Genomic DNA, 25147 nt, shown 5'->3' on the forward strand with positions numbered 1-25147 from the left:
GGGTATAGCTGCTCTGCCCCCTACAGAAGATTTATCTTACAAGAACCAAGTGGGAGATTCTGTTTATTTGTTTGAAACCCAAGCCAAAGCAGTAAGTGTTGCTGATCCAGGTAACATCTCTGCTTCTTCTGCCGCGGCTGCAGTAGATAATTCCCCTCTTTCTCTTAAGGCTGACCAAAAAATTCATCTTGATACATCTTCTTCTTTACATTTTCTGCCAGAGGATTTCACTTTACCCGATATAAACTTAGAGTCTCAGGAACGATTAATCAAGGTGCAGAACCCTATCATTACTCAAGACATTGTAGCAACCCCTAGGTTACATCTTTTTAGCAGCACTCCCTCAAAAAATTCTGAGTTCTACATTTCTCAAGTGAACTCGTTCCCTAGCCCCGTTCACATATGAATTAAAGATGCCCCTAACTCTTACCAACGTGATGATAACCTAATTTCTAAATCCTTGTCCTCTCTAGAGCAGCTTATCTCGTCTATCCTACAGCTGCTGGAAAAATTAGTTAGTGGGTCGGATAATGTATTTGATACAGTAATCCTGATTTTAAAGGCGCTACTGAGTCATAAAAAAGGATCAAAGTTGTTACACCTCCAAAAATAGCTATTCCAACTAAAAACCCCAGTAAGGAAGTAAATGAGGAAATGAGCATTAAAACAAATTTGGAGGTACCCCTATCTGCCATAGTTTTAGATCCTCTGGTTAAAATTAACACTCACACAACGGTTATCTCCGAATCTCCCGTAAATAGGAATGTGAATCCGATTAATGGTAATTGTGTGGCATTTATTGACCAAGAGATTGAGGCTTTGACCATTCCAGATGATAATTCGACTAGGATTCCACCTTCCATCTTTCCTATTTTTATTTCCCAAACAAACAAAGAAACACCAACCCCTACTGTGCCTTCGAACAAGGTTTCTCCGATACAGGAGAAAAAACCTGTAACCGCAGTACCAAAAAAACAAAGAGGCAAAAAAAGAAAACCACACCGTAGATTCTATAAAAAAAGGCAAAGGAAAATTACCTTTGAACGTGATCTAGATCCCTCTTTGGAAAATTCGAATCTGGAGGTCTCTGAATCTAATTTGTTGCATGACCCAGTGGGTACCACGGAGTTGGTCCCCACAGAGTCACAACATGAACCTCTAATTCACTCAAGCCACCCATGTTCTGATGAGCAGATCAAAATGGTGAATGATCTACACTCAAAACCAATTCTTGATCCAAAATTAAAATTAATTCTTAATCCTTTGGCCATCCCCTTTTCCGATGTGGTCGCAACTGATTATGAATCCAAGATGGTGCCTAAGAAGAGAGAAAATGTGGACACTCTCTTTTTAGACTTCATACCTCTTTTTGACCCAGATCTTATTTTAAATAGATCCGTATTGGTTAATTGTTTTCGTGAAATAGAGAGCCTAAACCTAATCCAATCTGCAGACCTGGATGTAATAACACTAATAAATACAGAGAGAGGAAAGATTGCACGGGTAAAATTGTACTCCAAATTGATAACAAATTATGTCTTACAGTGGGCCGAGGAATTTCAAATAAGGGGGATTGATGTTGATCCCTTCTCTCCGGTCAAAATAGGAAGCCGAAGACCACAAAAAATATCATTATTTCAGGGAACAAATTCTGGTCCTTCAGAGGGATCCTCTGTAGTGCCTGAGGAATAAAAAATATGTATAATAAAAAATGAGCGACAGGTGATTATAAATAACCCTCAGCCTATAAAACAAACTATGGTAAAGGACGCCGATTTGGAGTGGAGTTGGTTACCCGCTATTCTATCAAACAAATCTGGTTTTACACCCAGAATGAATTCCCATTTTTAACGTTGATTTAAAAATAATATCGTGGAATATCGCTGGACTATCACAGAGTCCAGAAAAGTTGTTATTTTTGCAATCTTTAAAGGCAGATGTGATCTGTTTGCAGGAAACTTGGTTGGTGGGGAAATTCCCGATGGGAAAAGATTTTTATGTATTAGAGGGTAGTGCCACCCCTTCTACGAGAGGGCGAGCGAAGGGAGGATTAGCCTGTTTACTGTCCAATAAAAGTAATTGGAATTATTCCCATTATTTGGATCCGAATAAATTATTTCAGGCAATAACTATAACGAATCTAGCTATAGATGCCCCTCAGAACTCATTTGTGCTAATAAATGCCTACATACCTCCAGATGTATGTTATAACGCCGGTATAAAGACAATTTGTTCTTTCATACAAAATCTTCAGGAATCTATGTCTCCCCCTCATATTTTATTATTAGGAGATTTAAATGGCAAAATATCCAATAGTGCCCTGGATTTATTCAGAAATAAGTTAAAGGAGGAATCACTCCTGATACCAAAAGCCATATTTCCAGAGAACATTAAAACTAATAAAAGAGGGAAACTAATCTTGGAGAGTCTATCCGGAGTAGATTGTATTATAATTAATGGAAGGCTTCCTTCGGATAGTCCCGCTCACTGTACTCATAAATCAAGGAATGGTGGCTCGATCCTTGATTATATGATAGTAGATAGCTCTTTCTTTAGTTCTCTGATGGATCTGTCTGTACTTATCACTGATCTCAGTGATCATAATGTATTTTCTGTCAAATTAAATGTAACACCATTTCAAAGGGATACATGGAAAATTGGGGATGACTTATTGAACTTCAATAAAAAAGGGAAATGTTATTGGAACCCAAGGACTATTAAAAACTTGGTTAGCATATTGGAACACACAGTAGAGAACTTACACCTATGGGAAGGGAGTAAACTACTGTGTTTTGCTTCCTTTTTACATACCTTACAATCTAAAGTAAAAAAATCTCCCCCTGGGAAGATAACTCCAAAAATCCCCTCTGACCTCCACTACCTAAACATTGAAATAAATAAACTGGTTAGGATCAGTACCTCCTCTTTATTCCCGAACGTAATCGAAGAATAGCTCTCTTGAGAAGAAGGAGAAATAGGATAAAGGCCAGATTAAAACGGGAGAAAGAAGATGCCCTATGGGTTAAACTCCGTGAGGCATCCAGAAGTGGGCAGGCTAAGACCTTTTGGTCATTAATTGGAGAAGGATGCGGGCTAAGATCTAGACCCTTACCGATATCTATTAATGAGCAGTCTTGGGTCAATTTTATTCTGCATTTATATAGTGGCAATGATGTGATGTTTGACTCCGATAAGTTACAGGAAGATTTATTACCCTATGGTCCCCCATCTGAACTGGAAATTGTTTCCGCCATTAAGGGTTTACGTTCATCTGGTGCAATGGGCCCAGATGAAATCCCTATTTCGGTGCTAAAAACCCATAGTACTTTATGGGGAAAAATTCTATATCCAGTCTTTAAATTTTGCTTTACTAAAGGCAGTGTCCCGCATTCATGGAAAGGGAGTATTTTGGTTTCTCTCTTTAAAAAGGGGTCAAGAGATTTACCTCAAAATTACCGACAAATTGCCCTCCTAGATGCCATTGGCAAGGTCTTTGCTAAATGCTTACTTAATCATCTAAATGACTGGGTATCTTCGCTAGAAATATTACCGCTTGAGCAGACCGGCTTTAGGAAACAACATGGTACCCTAGACAATCTTACCGCTCTCCAGGTTTTGACAGAAAAATATGTCATAGTCCGTGGAGGAGGTGTATATGGTGCTTTTATTGACTTCTCTACGGCTTTTGATAAGGTAGATAGATCTTTGTTGTGGAGTAAGTTATTCAATCTAGGGATGCCCACTAGTTTATTAAGGTTAATTATTGCCCTGCATACAGATACTTGGTGTAGAGTATTAATGGGAGGTGAGAGAGGACTATCTAGGGTTATTCCCACGATTAATGGACTTAAGCAGGGTTGCTTATTGGCCCCTCTGCTGTTCTCTTTATACATAGCTGATATCCCCCAGGCTTTATTATTATCCAATAATGGTATTGCTCCAGTTTTAGGGGGACCTCCAATAGTGTGCCTAATGTACGCGGATGATATTTTAATTTTGGACCTTACTCCAAAAGGTTTGAATGGTCGCCTACATGCCCTGAACACCTATGCTGAGGCCCATTTTCTAAAAATAAATACTTCCAAAAGCAAAATAATGTGTTTCCGGGGAAGGAAAAAATCCAATTATGACAATTACTACTGGTCTGTTGGGGGCGAAAGACTAGAAGTGGTCAAATCTTATCCTTTTCTTGGAAAGATTGTCACGAGTAGTCTAAGTGACACAGCCCATATCGAGAACAAAAGTAGGAAAGCTCTTGCGCAAGGGAAGAGCCTTGTTTCTCTTTATAAGGCGACAGGTAGAAGGCACTTCTCTATATTGCTCGAGGTATTCCGAGCAAAAATTCCTGCATCCCTTATGTATGGATTAGAAACAGTAGATATGATAGGTTGGAATTTTTTGGATTCTACTGAAGGAAAAATATTACGTAACCTCATCTCTGTAAGCACTGCGAATTCCACGTCCTCTCTGAGACAGGAATTCGGTTTGCGTAGTTCCTGGGCTCAGGAAGTTGCGAGTGTGGTGCTTTGGGTTTTTAACATAGCTAAAGGAATGCCGGGTACGCTGAGGTATCTCATAAAAAATGAGCTGTTGGGTACTTTTAATGCTTATTCTTTAATTGTAAGGAATTTTCGACAGGCAGTTACACTATTACAGTTGGATGAATTTGGTCTTTTTTCACTATCTGCGGCCCAACTAAAGTCGGTTTTAAAGTCGGCTTCTCGGGAGTTGGGTTATAGAGTAGATAGAGGGGCATGTAAATTGAAGAGAGGAATGTTCCCTATCAGTAGTTTTTGTCCAATGAAAAAACCTCAGCCATACATATTCTGGAATCTCCCTCATGGAGTTCGGCGATTTACCCTTTTGCTAAGGCATAATTTACTCCCTTTGAACTGTCTTTTCTCTAAATGGGACGGTCATTCCGATATTTGTGATTTTTGTAATTCCACTCCCCAGGACGTGTATCATGTCATTTTTGTCTGTCCGGCACTTACGGTATTTAGACATAAATGGTTAAGACCTATGTGTTTCCAAATGGGAATCCTTACAGCCTTTGATTTTACTGAAGCAATGTTTAACCCTCCAAATGAAATGTTTTGTTTTAAATTGTTTCATTATTTTAAATGTTTTCTGCTGTTATATTGATAGACTGATATCATGTATTCTTTTATGGTGTTGTCTTTTATTGTTTGTTTGAATTATTATGTGGACCTCAATTGAGTTCCGTTATCATAAATAAATAAACTTGAAACTTGACTTGTTGAAAAGATTGTATGCAACGCTATATTGTTCTCCTTCAGGAGTACAGCTTACATTGGGTAAGAGAGTGATCTCTCCGATGTATTTGTCTAAAGATCAACTTCCAGCTGAATTGTCTTCTCTCCCTGATTCTCTTTGTGCTACTGGTCCTAATGATGTGGGTTCTTTTGGAGATTCCGCCATATGTTGTGACGCTGAAAACGAATGCTAGATTGCCACGTATTCCCCAAGATCGGATTTCCAGTGATGGTGAAAGAGCACTTTTGGCGATCATCTATGATCTAATTGAGAAAGGTGTGATTGAGGAAACAAGAGGTAATGTGTGCAATAGTCCGGTTTTGCCTGTTCTGAAACAAACTGATTCTTCACAGCCGCCTGTATATAGGTTTGTGATCGATCTTCGCGAGGTGAATAAGATTGTTGTGCCGCAATTTCCTGTTGTGCCAGATATCACTGCTTTATTGACTCTGATTCCAGCTTCAGCTACCTGGTGTTCGGTGATTGACTTGAAGAATGCTTTCTTCAACATCCCGATTGCCGAGGAGATTAGGGATATTTTTGGCTTCTCTTTAGGAGGCCGAAGTTTCCGGTTTAAGCGCGCTCCTTAAGGCTATTGTGAGAGTCCATCCATCTATAGTCAGGCTTTGAAAACACAACTTGATACGATTGTTTTACCTGATGGTGCTGCCCTTATTCAGTATGTCGACAATGTGTTAGTTGCTGTTGACAATGAGATTTGTAAAGAGGTTACTTTGTCGTTGTTGCGTCATTTGTCTGATTTCCATCATAAGGTGTCTCTTTCAAAGTTGCAATATTGTCGACAAGAAGTAACCTACTTAGGTCACCTCTTATCGAAGGAGGGAAGAAGGTTGACCCCAGAAAGAATTCAAGCCATTGCGAACATGAGTGTGCCTACGACACAGAGAGAAGTACGTGCTTTCCTAGGTATTACCTCGTATTGTAGACAGTGGATCCTTAATTTTTCACTTCTTGCGAAACCTTTGATAGCTCTTACTGTCAAGGATACTCCAAATCCTATTCCTTGGACTGACGAATGTCAGAAAAGTTTTTCTGAATTGCGCGATGCGTTGTGTTCGGCTCCTGTGTTGGGTACTCCGGACTACAGTAAGCCTTTTACACTCTATGTCCACGAGAGAGAGGGATGTGCATTGTCAGTTTTGACTCAACAGTTTGGCGATAAGCAACGTCCATGTGCATATTTTTCATCGACTTTGGATCCGGTAGCTAGAGCGTTGCCGAGTTGTTTGAGAGCTACAGCAGCAGCGGCTGTCTCTATTCTACAGTCTGCTGGTTTGGTGATGGACAATACGTTGATTGTGATGGCTCCACATGCAGTGGATACCTTATTGAATCAAACCAAGACACAGCACTTAACTAGTGCTCGGTTGTCAGGTTACGAATTGACACTTTTAGCGAGTCATGTGCATATAAAGAGATGCAACACGTTGAATCCAGCTACGTTGTTGCCGATTTCATTTGAGACAGATGTTTGTGAACAGCATGATTGCTTCCTTATGACAGAGGAAGAAACGAAAGTGAGGATAGACCTTAGGGATACTCCTCTTGCAGAATGTGATGGTACTTTATGGGTTGATGGTTCGTGCTTCAAGCTTCCAAATGGTGATACGACTGCGGCATATGCTGTTACGACTTTGCATACGATTGTTGAAGCTGCACGTATCCCACATATTTCAGCGCAAGCAGCAGAGTTGATTGCATTGACAAGAGCGTGTGTGTTGTCAAAAGGGAAACGAGGGACTGTGTATACCAATAGCCAGTCTGCGTTTGGTGTGGCTCATAGTTTTGGACGATTGTGGAAAGAGCGTGGGTTCCTGACTTTGCATGGGACTAAGATTCAGCATGGTCAGTTGGTGAATGAGCTGCTTGAGTCACTTACTTTGCCGTTGCAAGTTGCGATTGTGAAATGCAGTGCGCATAAGAAAGTTACTGATGATGTTGGTCGTGGTAATGCGTTTGCAGATGAAGTTGCGAAAGAAACTGCGAGAGATGTGATGAGTCGAATGAATGTTGCGGGTCCGGCGAGATGGGTTCCGGATAGAAGTATGTGTGAAGATACGATAGAGAGAGTGAAGTCTATTCAAGCTGAAGCTACAGAGAAAAAGTTGAATGAATGGAGAGAAAGTAAGGGTAAATTGGAATTGAATGGTTGTTGGGTTGAGTTGTCAGAGCATCAGCGATGGTTGTTACCCGATGCGTATGTACTTCCAGTGGTTACGATGGCGCATGGAATGGCTCATATCAGTGTGAAAGGGATTTGTAAGTTGTTGGCTCCAGTATGTCAAAATGCTGGAATTCCTAAGTGTGCAGAGAATTTGGTCAAGAACTGTATGGTTTGTTTGATGTACAATCCTGTTAAGGGAACTCCAACTCCAGCTGGTCATTTTGTGCCTCCGACGTATCCGTTTGAGGCTTTGCAGCTAGATTTCATCCACATGGAGAGGTGCAACAACTTAAAGTATGTGCTCGTTGTTGTTTGTGCCTTTTCGCGATGGGTAGAAGCATACCCCCTGAAAGATAACACTGCCTTATCTACAGCTAAAGCCCTTGTCAAGGAATTCTTCCCTAGGTATGGATTGCCGAGAATGGTCTGGAGTGACAATGGGAGTGAATTTGTGGGTCAAGTGATGAAGAGAGTGTGTGATGGTTTAGGAATCCGCCAGAAATTTCACGCTGCAAATCATCCCCAATCAGCTGGCCTAGTTGAGTGCTATAATGGCACCCTTAAGTTAAAACTAGCCAAGATTCAGGCGAGCTCTGGCCTACAATGGCCAGATGCTTTGCAACTAGCACTTCTGTCAACGAGGATGACTGTACATTCACGAATGGGACTTAGTCCGTATGAAGTGGTGTTTGGTCGCCCGGCAAATATTTGGGGAGTGCCGCGGCTGACAAAATTTAGCGAGATAGAGCACCCTGTATTGCTTGATTACCTTTACGAACTGACGGCTAAATTGCGTGTTTTGCACCAACAGGTTCATGATACACTGCCACAAGCATCTGAAGATTCAGGACATGCTATCGAACCTGGATCGTGGGTCTTCGTGATGAACTTCCAGCGGACCAAGAATGAGCAGCCCCGCTGGAACGGACCCTACTTGGTGCTTTTGTCCACACGTTCAGCAGTGCGAGTGCGCGGTAAAAAGAACTGGATCCACGGCGTACATTGTAAGAGTGCTCCTTTGCCTTTGCCGTACGACCGGTGGGTCCAGGATGGTATTGCAGACTCTGAGATTGACACCGTGCCTCGTTTTCTGCCTTTTAGCGATGCACGTTTAATTGGGACAAATTCTGAACGTGAAAGCGACGATCTTCTGCAAGAAGCTGTGCCTCCGTCAGTTCGTCTGGACACTTCCGAACCTGAACTTTTGTTTCGAGATCAGACATTGCCTGGCAAAGGCCGTTATAATTTGCGACCAAGAGTCGTGGGACAAATAAAATGAAATTCTTTCTTTGCTATTTTTAAGGTTAAGCTCTCCTCCGAGGAACTGTTTTGACTGATTTTTGTTTTTTCGAACCGCCATTCGGGTTCAGCTGTAAGGTCGCGGTGCAAAGACTTGGGAGTGCAAGCCAAAGACACAAGGTCGACGGTTCTGGTTGGTCCTAGGGCGTTCCCTGGACTGACAGATGCATTCCTTAGCACAGAAGACCCAACCGCCGCGAGCAGCACGGTTAGAGGATAGAGTTTTTCGAGATGGAGAGATCTGTTGAAAGAATGAGCTTTAAGAGCAAAATGTGCTGAATTATGAGTAGAAAGTGTTTTTTGATATTATGTCATTTCATGCTACTTAGTTTAATGATGTTTTTGATGGGATATATAATATTCTCTTTTCAAGTGACGTTTGCACCCACTACACAACCCATAACTTCTTCTACTGTTTCCTCACATTCTTTTCACCCTCTGCCTGAACATGAGTCCATTAGGAGATTGGAATTCGTTAATAACTCCTTTGTTCAGCTTCTGCACCAACTCCAGCTAGTAGTGAACACAACGAATTGTTGGGTGTGTGGCCTTATGCCCCATACTACTGATAAAGGTATTCCTTACCTGGTCTTGCCATTCAGCTATAATGGTTCTGTGTGGGCATACAGAACGATGTTCATCTATGCTCGTGAAGCCTACCCCTTACGTTCTGTGAAAGACAATCCAAAGAATACTGCTGTAGTTAAGGGAATAGTAGATATGATTAGAGGAATTGGCTCCTATGAGACTATCCCGAGAGATGAGACGCTAGCGTATATTGGATGGAACGTTACTGGATATGGAGTTAGTCTGAGTCTGAGTCTGAGAACCAGCGAGCGAAAAGATCCTCTCCGATTTGGATTGTACCCCATCAGGGTCATTACTGTCTGCAAGGTAATGGCAAGAATCCGAGAGCTCAGTTAGGGAAGAGTGTTTGCACTGAGACGTATGTTTTTGTGTCCCAGACTTCCCCATCGTTTCTAGAAGCTAAGGGTACCTATTTTGTCTGTTACGATAGAGCGTATACATGGCTGCCCCCTGATTTCTCGGGCACATGTTTTGTCTCGTTCCTGTTGCCTCCTACGTATACAGCTGCGGCAGATTACCACAAGATGAGAGTTGTCAGAGGTGTCTTCAGTAAGGAAGATACTGCAGGACAAGAATTTGGAGATTTTCTGCCGTTTTGGGGACCTATGGTTAACAGCAGGAACATACGGCAATTGACGAGAGTGGTTGAGTCCACCATAGTTGAAACTGCCGGCGCCCTTAGTAACTTGACTGCTGAGCTCCAGTCGGATCGCCTTATGACTCTTCAGAACAGAGTTGCGTTACATGTCATACTTGCAGATAGAGGAGGGGTATGTAAATTGATTCAATCGAGCTGCTGCGTTTTCGTTCCGGACAACGCTCCGACAGTGTACCAAGCCATTTCCAAGCTACATAAGATCTCCGAGTCTGTGCATGTGGATGAAGGAGATTGGTCATTGATGGGATGGTTTTGGGGATTGTTATCCACTTGGGGATGGAAGATTCTGATGGTCAATGGGATGGTATTAGCTATCCTTTTCCTGTTCTGTCTTTGCGTACAGTGTGCTCCTGCTATATGTGGCCTTTGTGCTACTTCGTGTTCGAGGAGACCCGTCCAGAGAGAGTTACTAAGTACTAGGATGATGCTACAGCAACATCTCGATGATCTGATGAATATAGACCTGGATTCAGATTGACGTGAGTTTAGGTCATTGTGTATGTAAGGGCAAAAGGAGGGTCGGAGGTTCTGTGAATTCTGAACCTGGGTCATAAAGGTTGTGGTTCCGTTACGATTTTGGTAACAGCGAACCGTAAACAGTGAGCTCAGCAAGCATGAGTGTTTTCGTCATGTTACACCGATGGATTCACTGTGTATTTGACGATTTCGTTCTGAAACCCTTGGGTTCCATTTTGTGCATGCCAGCCATTTTGTGGTTGCCCTCACATAGGCCTATGACTGTGGCTGAACAAGTCTCTAGAAACACGTGCACCTTAGCTTGAGTTTGTGCTGACTCCTGTTTGACCTGATTAAACTGACCCTGTTGCCTGAAGCTGACCTTGCCAAACCAGTTCTTGCCCTTTAGCTGATCAAGATTAAGGATCAGAGCACAGGACATTGTAAAGTTTTACTGCACACAAACATGCCTTATCCTACTTCTATCTGTTCCTGTTCCTTCTTTATGGTCTATTTATGATGTGGGTTGTGGTCCTTTTTATTATGGGTTTTTCCGGTCTTGTCTAAAGAAGAATGTTGGGTTTGTTTAATAATTTATTATGGGCTGGACAACTGAAATGTGGGTTTGTCATCATGCAAGGCCTGGGTCGTGTATATATGGGATTGGTCAACTGTAAATAAGGAATGTTTGCCTGAAGCACAATTTTTGGCATAAAAGGGACAACCTGCTTTGTAAAATTGAGCAGTCTCCTGAGAACTTACACCGTGTTGTACTTCTAGGACCTCTGTTACTGGCTGCAGCCAATAAATTTGATCTTTGACATCACCAAGAAGTATCCTGTGTCTCTCTATTCTAAGACAGGTGAACCCGAAGACTTTGGGCGTGCCCCTGGCGCCGCTGGGTTTAAATCCCGGTTCTTCAGTCTAGGTCCACAATGTTAACACAGCACTTCAAATGGGACCTCTGTATCCCAATAGTAGGGAGTTGCCTAATCGGATGTCTAGACATACTGTTTATTTAAGATACAAAAGGCATTCCCATGTTGATGTGGCTGCTTATGCCTGCTTTCTCAAGGACTGGCAAGCTGTGCTGGAAGTGACTTTATGGAATAACTGGTTTCAGTTGTTTAAAACCAGCCATAAGTGTGCCTATGGCCTGTTTTCAAACAACTGAAACTAACTACTCCACTGAGATGTGTGTGTTTACTGGACAGAAATGTTGTATATTTATACTTACTTCAATATGGCTACTTGGTGTCTGTAGTCCTTTCTTAGTGTTCTTATCTTACTAGTCTCCCATACTACCTAAGACAGTTCTATATGTGATGTGAAGGTTCCAGCCTTGTCAGTTGATGGTCTAATCAGCTGTGAGGTTTACTGCTCTGCTGTCTTATCTTATCTTGTAACTGAATAAATCCATCTTAATAACTGAAGATATGTCCTGCTACCTACCTAATCTATTTACAACAAGAAACTACACAGCAGCAAGTCTGAAATTGAACAAAAATATTTACATTGACATAAGAACTCGAGTGCACTCCATGGACTTTCTGGAAGCGACTTTACCCATGTCCTTCCACTTGGCCAGTGGGTCGCTTCGGCTTCGAGAAGGAGCAATGCCTTGCAGTTTGATTGTTCGGTGGGGGAAGGGGGAATATTATGACACTGGGCTTTACTGGAGCCCGACAAAAACCTGTTGCCAGCTTTCTGACTGTACTAGTAAGTTCTGTGTTCCTCTTCTTCTTCGGTGTCAATGTGCCATTTTTAGGGGAAGCCATGCTTACAGTTTGACCCTTTGGGTGAATGCGATATTCAGATGCAGAGAAATACTTTTGATCATTCTGATGTGGTCCTGCTGCCTATCGCCTGGGCTCTGATCAAACTGGTGGGCTCTGTGTTCTGGCAGCCACCATCATTCTGTACTCCTCACTGTGCCATTGTGCCACTTTGAGAGGGAGTAGTGAGCAGTGGTGTAACCATGCAGGTTACTGTGGTGTTGAAACCCAGGACTTACTCAGGATTGAAGCCCTACAAAAGAATCATTATCAAGATTCAGCGAGATGGTACCGTATAAATGATATCTGACTGTACCTTTCAGCTCTGTTCCCTTGCAGATGCGTTACTGCTGTCCCTCTGCTCTGCTGCTTTGAGTGGGACCTGTGCCCTGCAGTGTGAGGGTGCAGCAGCAAGCGGAACTCTGACAGTGGGGCTACTTCTTTACTGGAGCCCTACCAAGCATCATGATGCCAATGAGGCACAGCAGCAGGGCAACTGTGGCAAGTTCAAAGCACAAAACAAATGGTTTGCAAGCAGCCACAAATAGAGCAAATGTAAGGAGGTGTTTAGCCCATTCACGGACAATTGGGTTTGGGACCGTTGTATTTGAAACAATGTAAACAGACATACTTTTTTGGTAAATTGTTCGATCTAATAATTTATGTGAATATAAGTTGTGCACTGCACCAAATGTATGTCCATTTAGCAGGCAACACTCCCTGGTCCCCAAATGGTGACCGCCTGGACCTTCCTCAGAACGGTCGCTCCCCCACGCTCCTGATCACTTGCAGCTACGACGCTCTGTGCTGTAACGCCTTATCGGTATCGTTACAACTGTTATTGTCATAGCATTGTTTTGTCGATCCTCAAAGCCTTCTAGCGCTTTTCACGCGTAGCGCCGCACTATCTGATTTACATAATAGCGCGACCTTGCTGAGGCTGTTCTGCTTATTTTTTCTATAGACTGCACCGCTGAGGCTGTTGTGCTTTTATTTCAATAGACTGCACACTCGGCGCATTTGAGCATTTGCTGCCCCTGTCTCGCTTTCCCTTTGACCCTCCATTTTGTTGTTGGTTTCCCCTGGCCCGCCCCTCATCCCCGCTACCGCCTCCCTGCTGCCCCTCCCACCCACGATTACTGAGCCTTCCACTTCCCCGGCCAACTGTGACCGCCTGGACCTTCCTCAGAACGGTCGCTCCCCCACGCTCCTGATCACTTGCAGCTACGACGCTCTGTGCTGTAACGCCTTATCGGTATCGTTACAACTGTTATTGTCATAGCATTGTTTTGCCGATCCTCGAAGCATTCTAGCGCTTTTCACGCGTAGCGCCGCACTATCTGATTTACATAATAGCGCGACCTTGCTGAGGCTGTTCTGCTTATTTTTTCTATAGACTGCACCGCTGAGGCTGTTGTGCTTTTATTTCAATAGACTGCACACTCGGCGCATTTGAGCATTTGCTGCCCCTGTCTCGCTTTCCCTTTGACCCTCCATTTTGTTGTTGGTTTCCCCTAGCCCGCCCCTCATCCCCGCTACCGCCTCCCTGCTGCCCCTCCCACCCACGATTACTGAGCCTTCCACTTCCCCGGCCAACTGTGACCGCCTAGACCTTCCTCAGAACGGTCGCTCCCCCACGCTCCTGATCACTTGCAGCTACGACGCTCTGTGCTGTAACGCCTTATCGGTATCGTTACAACTGTTATTGTCATAGCATTGTTTTGCCGATCCTCGAAGCATTCTAGCGCTTTTCACGCGTAGCGCCACACTATCTGATTTACATAATAGCGCGACCTTGCTGAGGCTGTTCTGCTTATTTTTTCTATAGACTGCACCGCTGAGGCTGTTGTGCTTTTATTTCAATAGACTGCACACTCGGCGCATTTGAGCATTTGCTGCCCCTGTCTCGCTTTCCCTTTGACCCTCCATTTTGTTGTTGGTTTCCCCTGGCCGCCCCTCATCCCCGCTACCGCCTCCCTGATGCCCCTCCCACGCTCCGCCCCCTCCACTCTCCATTTATGTCAGATGTCCACACGCGCAGCGTCCACGCCAAAGGTGCGCCAAAGGTAAGCCCGTCTACGCCCGTCCGCGCCTGGACCGCGCCCAGCGCCAGCCCCCCTGGCTCTCGCATCACCCACCCCTCCTGCATCACTTACACCGCCTCCACCCTCCTAGCCCTTAACCCCGGCCGACTCCCCAACTGCGCCCAAGCCGCCCCTGGACACACCCATGGACCCTTCACATGCATCTCCTGCAAGTTTGACGGCACCAAGACCAACTCCTCATCCACCAACACCAAACAGAGACCTGACACCAACCACCTAAAATGCATCCTGCTCAACACCCGATCGGTCCACAGACACGCCATCGATCTCTGGAATCTACTAGACACCATCTCTCCGGACGTCGCCTTCCTAACTGAAACATGGATGAACGCCTCTTCAGCCCCAGATATCACCATTGCCATCCCGGAAGACTACAAGATCATCCAAAAAGACCGCAACAAGCAAACAGGAGGAGGCATCGCTATCGTCCACAAGAATTCCATCCGCATCTCAACCAGCTCAGACGTCAACCTTGCTAGCGCCGAACACCTTCACTTCCAGATCCACACCGACCCCAAGACCACACTCAGAGGCACCCTCCTCTACAGGCCACCAGGACCCCGTGCACAATTCAGTGAAGACATCACTGACTTTATCACCCCACACGCCCTCCCCTCCGAGGACTACATCCTATTGGGAGACCTCAATTTTCACCTGGAAAAAAGCAACGACAGCAACACCACCGCCCTACTGGACAATCTCGCCAACCTCGGACTCAAACAACTTGTTAATACCCCCACTCACCACGCAGGTCACACACTCGACCCTATCTTCACCTCCAGCAAACATATCTCCTTCAGTCACACCACAGCTCTCCATTGGACGGATCACAGCTGCGTTCACTTTATCTACAATAAGACCACAACCCACAACCATCCTCAACCTACTCTGCGAAGAAACTGGAACAAAATCACCATCGACCAGATCTCCTCATCGCTTCTTCAAAACCCCCCTGCCCACTCTTCGAACCCCAACCAAGCAGCCATTAACCTCACTCAATGGCTAACCAACAGCGCCGACAACCTAGCTCCCCTGAAAAAACGTCAAATCAAACTAGGCAACAAAAACGCCCCCTGGTTCAACGAGGATCTCAAGAAATCCAAGAAACTCTGTCGCTCCCTTGAGAAGGCCTGGAAAAAAGACCCAAACACCAGCACCAGGGACGCCTTCAAAAACGCCACCCGCTTACACCACCAACTGATCCGGACTGCCAAGAAAGCCGTATTCAAGGACCGACTAGACAACAACGCCCACAACAGCAAGGAATTATTCAACATCGTCAAAGAGTTTACCAACCCCACTGCCAACTCCAACGACATCACTCTCTCTCAAACCCTCTGCGACTCCCTAGCTTCGTTCTTCCACGACAAAATCGCAGACATCCACAACAGCTTCGACAACCAACCCGGAGACCAACCCACCCAAACTTCTGCCGTGCCTTCACCCCCCCTGAACATCCTTAATGAATGGAACCCAATATCCACTGAGGACACCATCCGCCTGATGAACTCCATCCACTCAGGATCCCCCACAGACCCATGCCCTCACCACATCTTCAACAAAGCAGATTCCATCATAGCACCACACCTCCGAGACGTCATCAACTGCTCCCTCAACTCCGCCACCTTCCCGGAAAGCTGGAAACACGCCGAACTCAGCGCCCTTCTGAAAAAACCCACAGCTGACCCCACCGAACTCAAAAACTACCGCCCCATCTCGCTCCTTCCATTCCCGGCCAAAGTCATCGAGAAAGCTGTCATCAACCAACTCGCCGCCTTCCTCGAAACCAACAAATCCCTTGACTCCTCACAGTCCGGCTTCCGAGCCAAACACAGCACTGAGACCGCACTCATCGCAGCAACAGACGACATTCGTACTCTACTGGACAATGGAGACACAGTCGCCCTCATCCTCCTCGACCTCTCCGCAGCCTTCGGCACAGTCTGTCATAGCACCCTGATACAACGCCTCAGAAACATCGGAATCCAGGGAAAAGCACTGGAATGGATCACCTCGTTCCTCGCCGGAAGAACCCAGAGAGTCCGCCTCCCACCATTCAAGTCAGAGGCCACTGAAGTCATTTGCGGCGTGCCACAAGGATCCTCGCTCAGTCACACCCTCTTCAACGTACACATGAGCCCCCTCGCGGCCATCGCACGCCAACACAACCTCAACATCATCTCCTACGCTGATGACACTCAACTTATCCTCTCACTCACCAAAGACCCTAACACCGCCAAAACCAACCTACATGAAGGAATGAAAGAAGTAGCCGAGTGGATGAAGCACAGCCGTCTGAAACTGAATTCCGACAAAACAGAAGTCCTTATCTTAGGTACCTCCCCCTCTGCCTGGGACGACTCTTGGTGGCCAGAGTCCCTTGGAAAAGCACCCATCCCGACAGACCACGCACGGAACTTGGGCGTCATTCTGGACTCCTCACTCTCGATGACCAGACAAGTCAACGCCACTTCCTCATCTTGCTTCAACATTCTTCGCATGCTCAAAAAAACATTTCGCTGGATCCCCACCGAAACTAGAAAAACGGTCACCCACGCACTGGTCACAAGCCGCCTGGACTACGGAAACACCCTTTACGCCGGTACCACCGCAAAACTTCAGAAAAAACTCCAACGCATCCAGAACGCATCAGCCAGACTAATACTAGACATCCCGCGTAACTACCACATTTCTGATCACCTGAAAAACCTCCACTGGCTCCCCGTCAATAAGAGGATAACATTCCGCCTCCTAACCCACGCACACAAAGCACTTTACGAACTTGGACCCGAATGCCTCAACACACGACTTTCCTTCTACACCCCCTCCCGCCAGCTACGCTCCTCCAACCAAGCCCTTGCTGCTGTACCTCGTATCAACAAAACCACCATGGGAGGAAGATCCTTCTCCTACCTGGCGGCTAAAACCTGGAACTCACTTCCCATTCACCTTCCCCTCACTCAGAACCACCTAGCATTCAGAAAGCAACTTAAAACCTGGATATTCGACAAGTAATCCCCCACCCTTCTCCTAGCGCCTTGAGACCCTCTGGGTATGTAGCGCGCTATATAAATTAATTGAATTGAATTGAATTGAATTTTTGCAAATCATAAACTTTTTGCAATATCACCAGAATTGCTTTGGCCCCTCCCTGTTCATCCATTGCTCTGTTTAAACGTCATTCACATCTTGCTACCACCCACAACAGCACACTACATGGGGCAGTGGCCCATCCCACTTCAGAGGCTGGCTCTTTGTAGTGTGAGTGACAGCATTTTGCCTCTTTAATTGGGGAAGGAGGGGGAAGCAAATGAGGGCTTCTCCGGCTGCCTAACTACCTGTCGTCCATGTACAAGATATTAAGGAGTGGACCAGCATGTAACAAAAGTGTTAAGTACACAAGAAAGGAAAGCACAGACCCCTCTTGTGCATACAGTGGACTGGCTCTTCTGCTAACTTAAGCACAAGTGACCAAGGCTCTTATCCCAGGGGTTCTCTCTAAGCCAAACATCAGTTTAGAGATAACGTTACTTTATCTCAATGATGCTAGAAGTTTCCTCTACAGCTGCAAAATGGTTCGGGACTGGCTCACTCTCGATTATTGATTACACATGTGATTCTGTGCTTTCCATTTTCATTGGCTGATTTTGGCAATGTAGTACGGTATGAAAATGACAATTAGCTGTAGGTCTTTTCTTTATTATTCAATTTATCGGGAAATATTAGCCCCTCTAAAGATCTGTGTCAATGCACTTCTGAGAAAGCTTTCCATAAACTTATTTTTATCTAAATGCTGGCCACTTTGGAATACATCTTTAGTAATGCAATACTGGATGCAGGTATGCAATGTGCCCTTAAAAACCAATCCCCTATTGGGATGATTATGTTTTGTTGATGCAAGCTGATCGAAAGTGAACATTTCAGAAATACTTTGGATAAAAGCAAGGACAGTATACAGTTTGAGAATCGAACATGATGAGCAACATGGACCTAAATGAATTACAGACATTCTGTACAATCGGGCTGTGCTGTGAGGTAGGGACTGTAGGGCAGGAATCACGGAGACTTCCCTAAAATACCTCAAAGGCTGTTCAAATGAATAAACGTCCAAGGCTTTTACATTTGAGCTATCTTTGAAGTCAGTCCCAGCAGCCTAAATTAAACAAACAGCAAAACAAAATTCAACACATAGCAAAATAGATTATCCAGAACAAATTCTGGGGCATATTACCAACAACTAGCGATAATTATCGCTATGTTGGCTTAGCGGCAATATTTTTATCGCCGAGCTGCGGCGATTTTTATCGCTTAGGAACCTTGCTATTATCAAGGTTTATCTCCTAAGCGATAAAAATCGGCCGAAATGCATGAATATCGCTGAAAAGTCAGCGATATTCATGCATTACCGAGCTAATGCTCTTAGCCATGTTATCCACCGACCATTGGATAACATGGCTAAGAACTGCTCTGGGGCAGGTGTTAGCTTTTGGAGATAATCATGCTTAGCGCGAACATCTCCAAAAGTTGGTAATAGGAGATAGCGATGGCACGCCCACTTTGCATGTCATTAGTGATAAATTTCACTGACATGCAAAGCGGGGCCCAAGATGGTCGCTATCTCCTACTAGCTGTCGCTAACTGGTGTTAGCGACAGCTAGGTAATAGGGAGATAATTGTATCTCCCCTTTCTTCGCTTTTAAAGCCAAAAAAGCGGAGGTAAACCCCCTTGATAATATGCCCCTGCATTTCTTCCTGAAGAACTCTGATGTCCAGTTTTGCATTGCAGCTTAAAAGAGCGCCTCTTTGCAGAGGTTAACTCTGCTGATGACTTTATCAACATTTGAATTTCCGCGGAATATCTGTACAATTTGTTAGTCCGCATGCTGATCCCTGAAAGAGAGATTAATCAAGAGACACTAAACAACAAATGTAACTGTCACTTTTCGCCGTGAAACTATTTGTCATTAAGTAACGCCGGCTGCAATATTTAAGCTAGATTTCCACACAAGTTTACTTAGTAATATTCACAAAATTTGCAGGCTTATTTGTAAAGTTAGAAATATTGGAAATGAAGATTTCTGTTCATGAAAGGCCTGAATGATGCCAAATTTATGCTAATCAATTGAAGTCCTACATTCCTACTCGTCAATACATAAAAACAAAACAGCAGACCTTGCTCATTGCATAGTTCTAAAGTTATGACGACGTTTGGGAATACCAATGAAAATGTAAAAAAAACCTACATTTTGCGAATGCAAAATGGCCTTTCAGAATGTATGAAGCATTGGGATTTGCAATGTAGGTAATTGCAGTTTTCGGCAATTACCTAAATTGCAAATGCAAAAAAGGAAAAGTGGCAGGTAGCATACACATACACCTAGGGCATGTGTGTGCTTTACATGTGCACACTTTCTTCTTTCGGGGTGCTTCAGGGGGGCCTCAGACCCCTTGGTTTACAGTAGCTAATTTGTGATTACCAATTAGGTGAACGTAAATTAGATAATGAAAAGCCATTTGCACCTATGGCCCTTTTGGCGTGTAGGAATGAATGGAGTAATATTACCTAATGGCGATACGCTATTTCCCGAATCACTATTAGTTAATATTAATGAATCGCAAAATCTTTGGCAATGCCTACATACATAGCATTTGCGATTACGAAATAGTGATTCAGTAAAAATCACTATTTAGTAGTCACAAAATGCTTATTTCATACATGTGGCCCTTTGTGTCTCTTTATTTTTTACAACACACATTCTGTGAATCTAAAAACAAACAATACCGACAGAAAATGTAGGAACAGAAGAGCACCATCACCGAGCAATGCTCAATAATAAACACCCTGGACCACAAAACATGCATGCTACAAAATGCTGGGATTTGTTTTTACATTGGTTTTGTAATCTTACCTGCTAAGACCCTTATCTTCATACAACCACCGAGTTCCTGAGTAAATATTGTGCCACAGATTTAAATCTTCAGGGGGATTTGATGCAAGTGGTTGCCGGATTGCGCGTCTCAGGAGTTCATATCTAACACAAAAGACAAGCAGAACACTGGGATTATCTCAACTAATGGTATTAAACAAAACCGTATTTTAAACGGCGTTTTGTTTTTTCAGCTGCGGCTAAAGTGAAACATGCTTCCAGGCCTGAGGGATGCTCGCTTTTTTGTAAATGAAAACAAGATTGTTTAAGGTGTTGCAACTGTTTTACTTAAAAGAGTCATAGCTTGCATTCATGTTTAAAGGAGTCAAATCTACATACATGAAAGAGGTAAAATTATACTTTGAGCAGGTTTATTTCAGATTGATGGAGATATTTTATTCTTGTTTTCTAACTCTTTCCGGCTTTTATGGAGGTAAATTCAGTGCATACCAAATGTAATGTACAAGGTCTGCCATTTTGGGGTAGGATTACAACCCCTTTTTCAACTGCTTGAAGCTACTCTTGATCACTTTGCACCCCATGTATTTAACCAATCTGAAATGGCCTGTTTGAATTGTATAAATCCTTAACAGGTGTGTGGCAAGTTTGCATTACTACTCTTGTGGAGCTACAGATTACTGGCCTGCCCTTCCTGTGGTTCACAATTATCTGCTTTCTCCACGCTGACACACCCTTCAGAGTGTATAACTTGGTCACTCTTTTCTCAAGGGTACTCTGAAACGGTGCAGCAGTGGCCCTACGGCAGTGCAAAGCTGGCTTTCTTTTTTCTTTCGAGTGAGTCAACGATTGAGTGCAAAATACTTGTGAAATTCCTGATTTTAAAGCAAGAAATGACCTTGTGTGAAATATGCTGACCTTTGTGTATTTTCTATTAGTTTTTGCAAGAAAAGTTTTAAAGAGATTCACACACATATACTTTTGGAAGAAGGTTTATTAAGAGTACAGGAAAAACCCCTGAGCACCTCTTCCTCTGGCAGCAACCATCCCAGCATCTGTGGCCAAGCTTCCAGAGCACTAGAAGGCTAGAGACCAGCCGCGGCCCGTGGGGGGAGTACTGCGGGGCAGGCAGGCGGGGCGGGGGAGGGGCAGGGTGGGGTGTCGTAAACACCGGAATATGGATGATTGCAGGTAAGTAAACAATTATATTAAATAAACAAATTTCGTTGCGAGCCCTGCATCGCAACATGCGATGCAGGGCGCACTACGAAATTTGTTTTAATTATTTTGCCCTTGGAGTTATTCTGGCTTCTGGGAGTCAAGAGATGCATGTTCAGTGCTTCTCACCCAGGCAAGCAGGCAGCAGGTAAGCACAGAAGGGCAGCATTCTTTTAGGACAGCAGTCCAGCAGAGTATCAGTCCTTTCGACAGCACAGCAGTCCTTCTTCCTGGTATCCACAGGTCCAGAAGGGTACTGAAGAGGGTACTGAAGAGATGGTGTCTAACTGGGTATTTATTTTATTTATTTATAACCCAGTTGTGCCTTGGAAGTAGGGAGACGTTTCCACAGCAGAATCCTTAATCTGTTGGGCAGAACTCCCAGGTCATGAGAAGGAATGCGCGCATTCATCAGCCTCACTTCTGACTGTAATCTAGAAAAAGACAACCATTTCTGAATGGTTAAAATGCTTTAGATGGAGTGACATTCAGGGAGTGTCCTGTGCTGTGAAACTGAAGCCTGTCAGACAGCTAAACAAGGTTTCTGCCAGGGTGCCTACTTGCCTGAAAGAAATGCAAAGGTGCACTACAAGTTAATCTGCAAATGTAAAGAATGCTTGGGGCTACTACTGGCTTTAATTTATTGAGTCACTGGAAGCTTTGTGATGACAATGATGTGTTCTTCTGGAGTGGTAGTGCAAAGAGTTAACACTTAGCTGTGAAGTTTGTGTTTTTAATTGTAATTGTTTTCACATAGCGCTTACTATCCCTGAGGAGGTGAGAAAGGCGAGTAATAAGCAAGAAACAGAAAAGGCCTATGCTAGGATGGGCAGGCTGGAAAGGAAATTGTGGTGAAATGTGTTGGAAGAATAGGAGTGTTTTATTTATACAATTCTGGGGGTTTTGATGTTAAGAAATTAGGGAGGCTAGACTGTTGGGGAAGGCAATATTAGGCATGGGAATGGCCTAATGTCAAGTGTTAGTACAATTGTAAACAACCAGTATGTGCTGTTGGACTGAAGGTTCTTGTTTCTTGTGAGCTCTGCATGCTTCCAAATAACTTAACATTTTCCACAAAACCAAAGCAAGAGTCAGGAGTCAGTCATTTCCCAAGGTGGTAAATGTGTTTACTACTGAACACAAAGGTTAATTATTTATTTAGTTTTCATTTAAGCTGCCCCATTACTTTATATGAAGCTGCCTGACGGTGAAAACCCTAATAAATGTGCAAAATATTTTGTTTTATTCACACCTTTGACCCCGCCCCCACGCTTAGATTCTCAAAGCCCTCTAGCTCCCCCAACCATGACTGAAGTCAATAACAGAAGCAGACTAATATAACCAGGAGTCAGCTTTCCTAAAATAGAAGCGTCTGTTATCATGAAAATAAAAATCTTTTCTAGAAAACTGTGTGAAATATGATTAAGAGACCACTTCCTCCCTTGGAATTGAAGAAAGCATCCCACTTAGACATTACAGTTCATCATTAATGTAAATGGTAGGTTTTAATTATGAGGAATGATGTTTAGCAAATTATTCCGAGGGCCACTGATATTATGCGATTGTGTGGCATGGCTATGTGCGCATAATTATAGATTTGCCACATTTGCTACATAATCAATCATCTGCTGCATAATCTGCTGATTTTAATAAAAAATATTTTTGTTTATAGCTCAACCAGTTCAAAAATTACTAAAAAGCAGCAACACTTGCTGTCCCACAGTAGAAGGCCCTTTGCAAAGCTGGAATGGTCCCATTTATGTTGCTTATTGCTATATTACAGTGTTCAACTGGTACAAATGAGGTGGAATCGGAAATTAACCGTCTCGCTGGAGAAAAACAGGCACACCCCTCATATTATTTCAAAAAGTGTTATCATTCAAATAAAAAGTTTTGTCAAATTATGTTTTGTTTGTGAAAAATAAAGTACCGTTATAAATTTGTGGGTAATTCTTTTTAACCCCTTCGATGCTCATGACGAGCTCAGCTCGTCATGAGGTATACCTCTAGGGTGCTCACGACGAGCTGAGCTCGTCATGACCACACCCATTAACATTATAGCCCAGCACAGCAGAGGGATATCTCAAGCATCCAAGGTGTTAATGACCTTATTTTTGAACTGTGTGGTAAAACTCTGACACCAAACCACAGTCATTGACAAACTTTGCTAAACACTGTTTAATATTATTTCCCCACCATAAAAATGATTTATTAGGGATGTTTATGGCTGTTGATGGTTATCACTGATGAGAAGTTTAAGGTTCCGGAAATGTTAGTCAGGAGGGGGCCCCTACACATACTAAATTATGACTGGGGGGTCTCTGCATAAACATGTTTGAAGACCTCTGTCATAGACGCATGCCTGTGAAGTGCACAGGGACCCTGCCTTCCGGGCCCTGGCTCCAGACTAACTACAGGGGGTATGCAGTCCTTTATGTGGAGGCAGGACACAGCCTATTCAAGTGCAAGTGGGGCTGAACCCAGCTCCTCCCTCCCATCCTGCTAGTAATGGAGCATCCAGGCGTACCTAATCACCCTATTGTGTGTGGCTGTGTAGGAGGTATACACAAAGCCCACCTGTCAACTACACCCTGTCATGTGACCCAGAGACAGGCTGCAGGCACCAAATGGCTAAAACAGGAAAATACCAAGTTTCTAAAAGTGGCATTTTCAAAATGTTAATATAAAATGCAACTTCACCATAAATTAGGATTTGTCATCACAATAACAAAGACACCAAACATGAACTGGGTACCTGTTCCCAACTGTGGAATTACAGCTTATTAAATGTAATCTGGTAACTCCAATGGTATCCTGTTTGAGAGGTAGGCCTTGCAATAGTGAAAAATGAATGTATGAGTTTTTTACTACCAGGAAATGTAAAGCCTACAAGTACATGTACTACTTTTTGAATACACTGCACCCTGCTCTCTGGGGCTGTCCAGGGACTAAACTAGGGATGACTTATATGTATTAAAAAGGAAGGTTTGGGCCTGGCAAAAGGCTGAAATGGCAGTTTAAAACTGCACACGCAGGTTGCAATGGCAGGATTGAAACATGTTTAAAGTGCTAGGTGGGTGGCACAATCAGAGCTGCAGGCCTACTAGTAGCATTTAAATTAAAGTCAAGTCAAAATTTTATTGTTTCCAATTATTAAAAATTATTACAAAATTACAGTGCATTAGATAATCGTTGAATTTAGTTAAAAATGTGCTTATTTTGTACATGTTAAAAAAACATCTCTTGTCTCCCCATGTTCCGCTTGTCGTAGGAGCGATTCTACTTTTCTCATGTATTTGACCCCCCTACAAGCCAACACGGGAGACGATCCCTCCAACCATCGAATTACAGCTTGCCTACATGTACGAATGTTCAATTTATTAAAAATGTTTTTTAAAAGTCGTCTCCTTAAGTCCATAAGAGCCGGGCAAACACATAGCAGGTGGGGTAATGTTTCATTTTGGTACCCACATAGGCGACAATGAGGGTCTGTATAACTGCCCTTCCAGGATGGTAGCAAGTCCTTAAAAGGCTGTAAACCAAGCCGGTATTCTATATATCTCTGTTTTAGATTCTCATTAAAATGACTTTCTAAATAAGGCTGTGGCTTTGTCCCAGAATATGAGTTTATCACTGACCACCCGTGTCGTCGCTTCGAAATTATCGATTTGTCTTCAAGAAAGGATTCCCATTTGACAGCG

At 43.7% G+C, this 25147-nt stretch overlaps 1 protein-coding gene across 1 annotated transcript in view; it reads right to left on the reverse strand.

Moving 5' to 3' along the window:
* Positions 1 to 25147, reverse strand: part of USH2A (usherin) — a 2319650-nt gene that overhangs the window by 1072473 nt on the left and 1222030 nt on the right. The window contains exon 30 of the mRNA XM_086925936.1: positions 20253 to 20375. Within this exon, the coding sequence (XP_086782062.1) occupies positions 20253 to 20375 (123 nt within the window). The remainder of the gene's footprint in view (positions 1 to 20252; positions 20376 to 25147) is intronic.

This window comes from Lissotriton vulgaris, chromosome 6, assembly GCF_964263255.1.
Source record: "Lissotriton vulgaris chromosome 6, aLisVul1.2, whole genome shotgun sequence".
Classification (NCBI taxonomy): Eukaryota; Metazoa; Chordata; class Amphibia; order Caudata; family Salamandridae; genus Lissotriton; species Lissotriton vulgaris.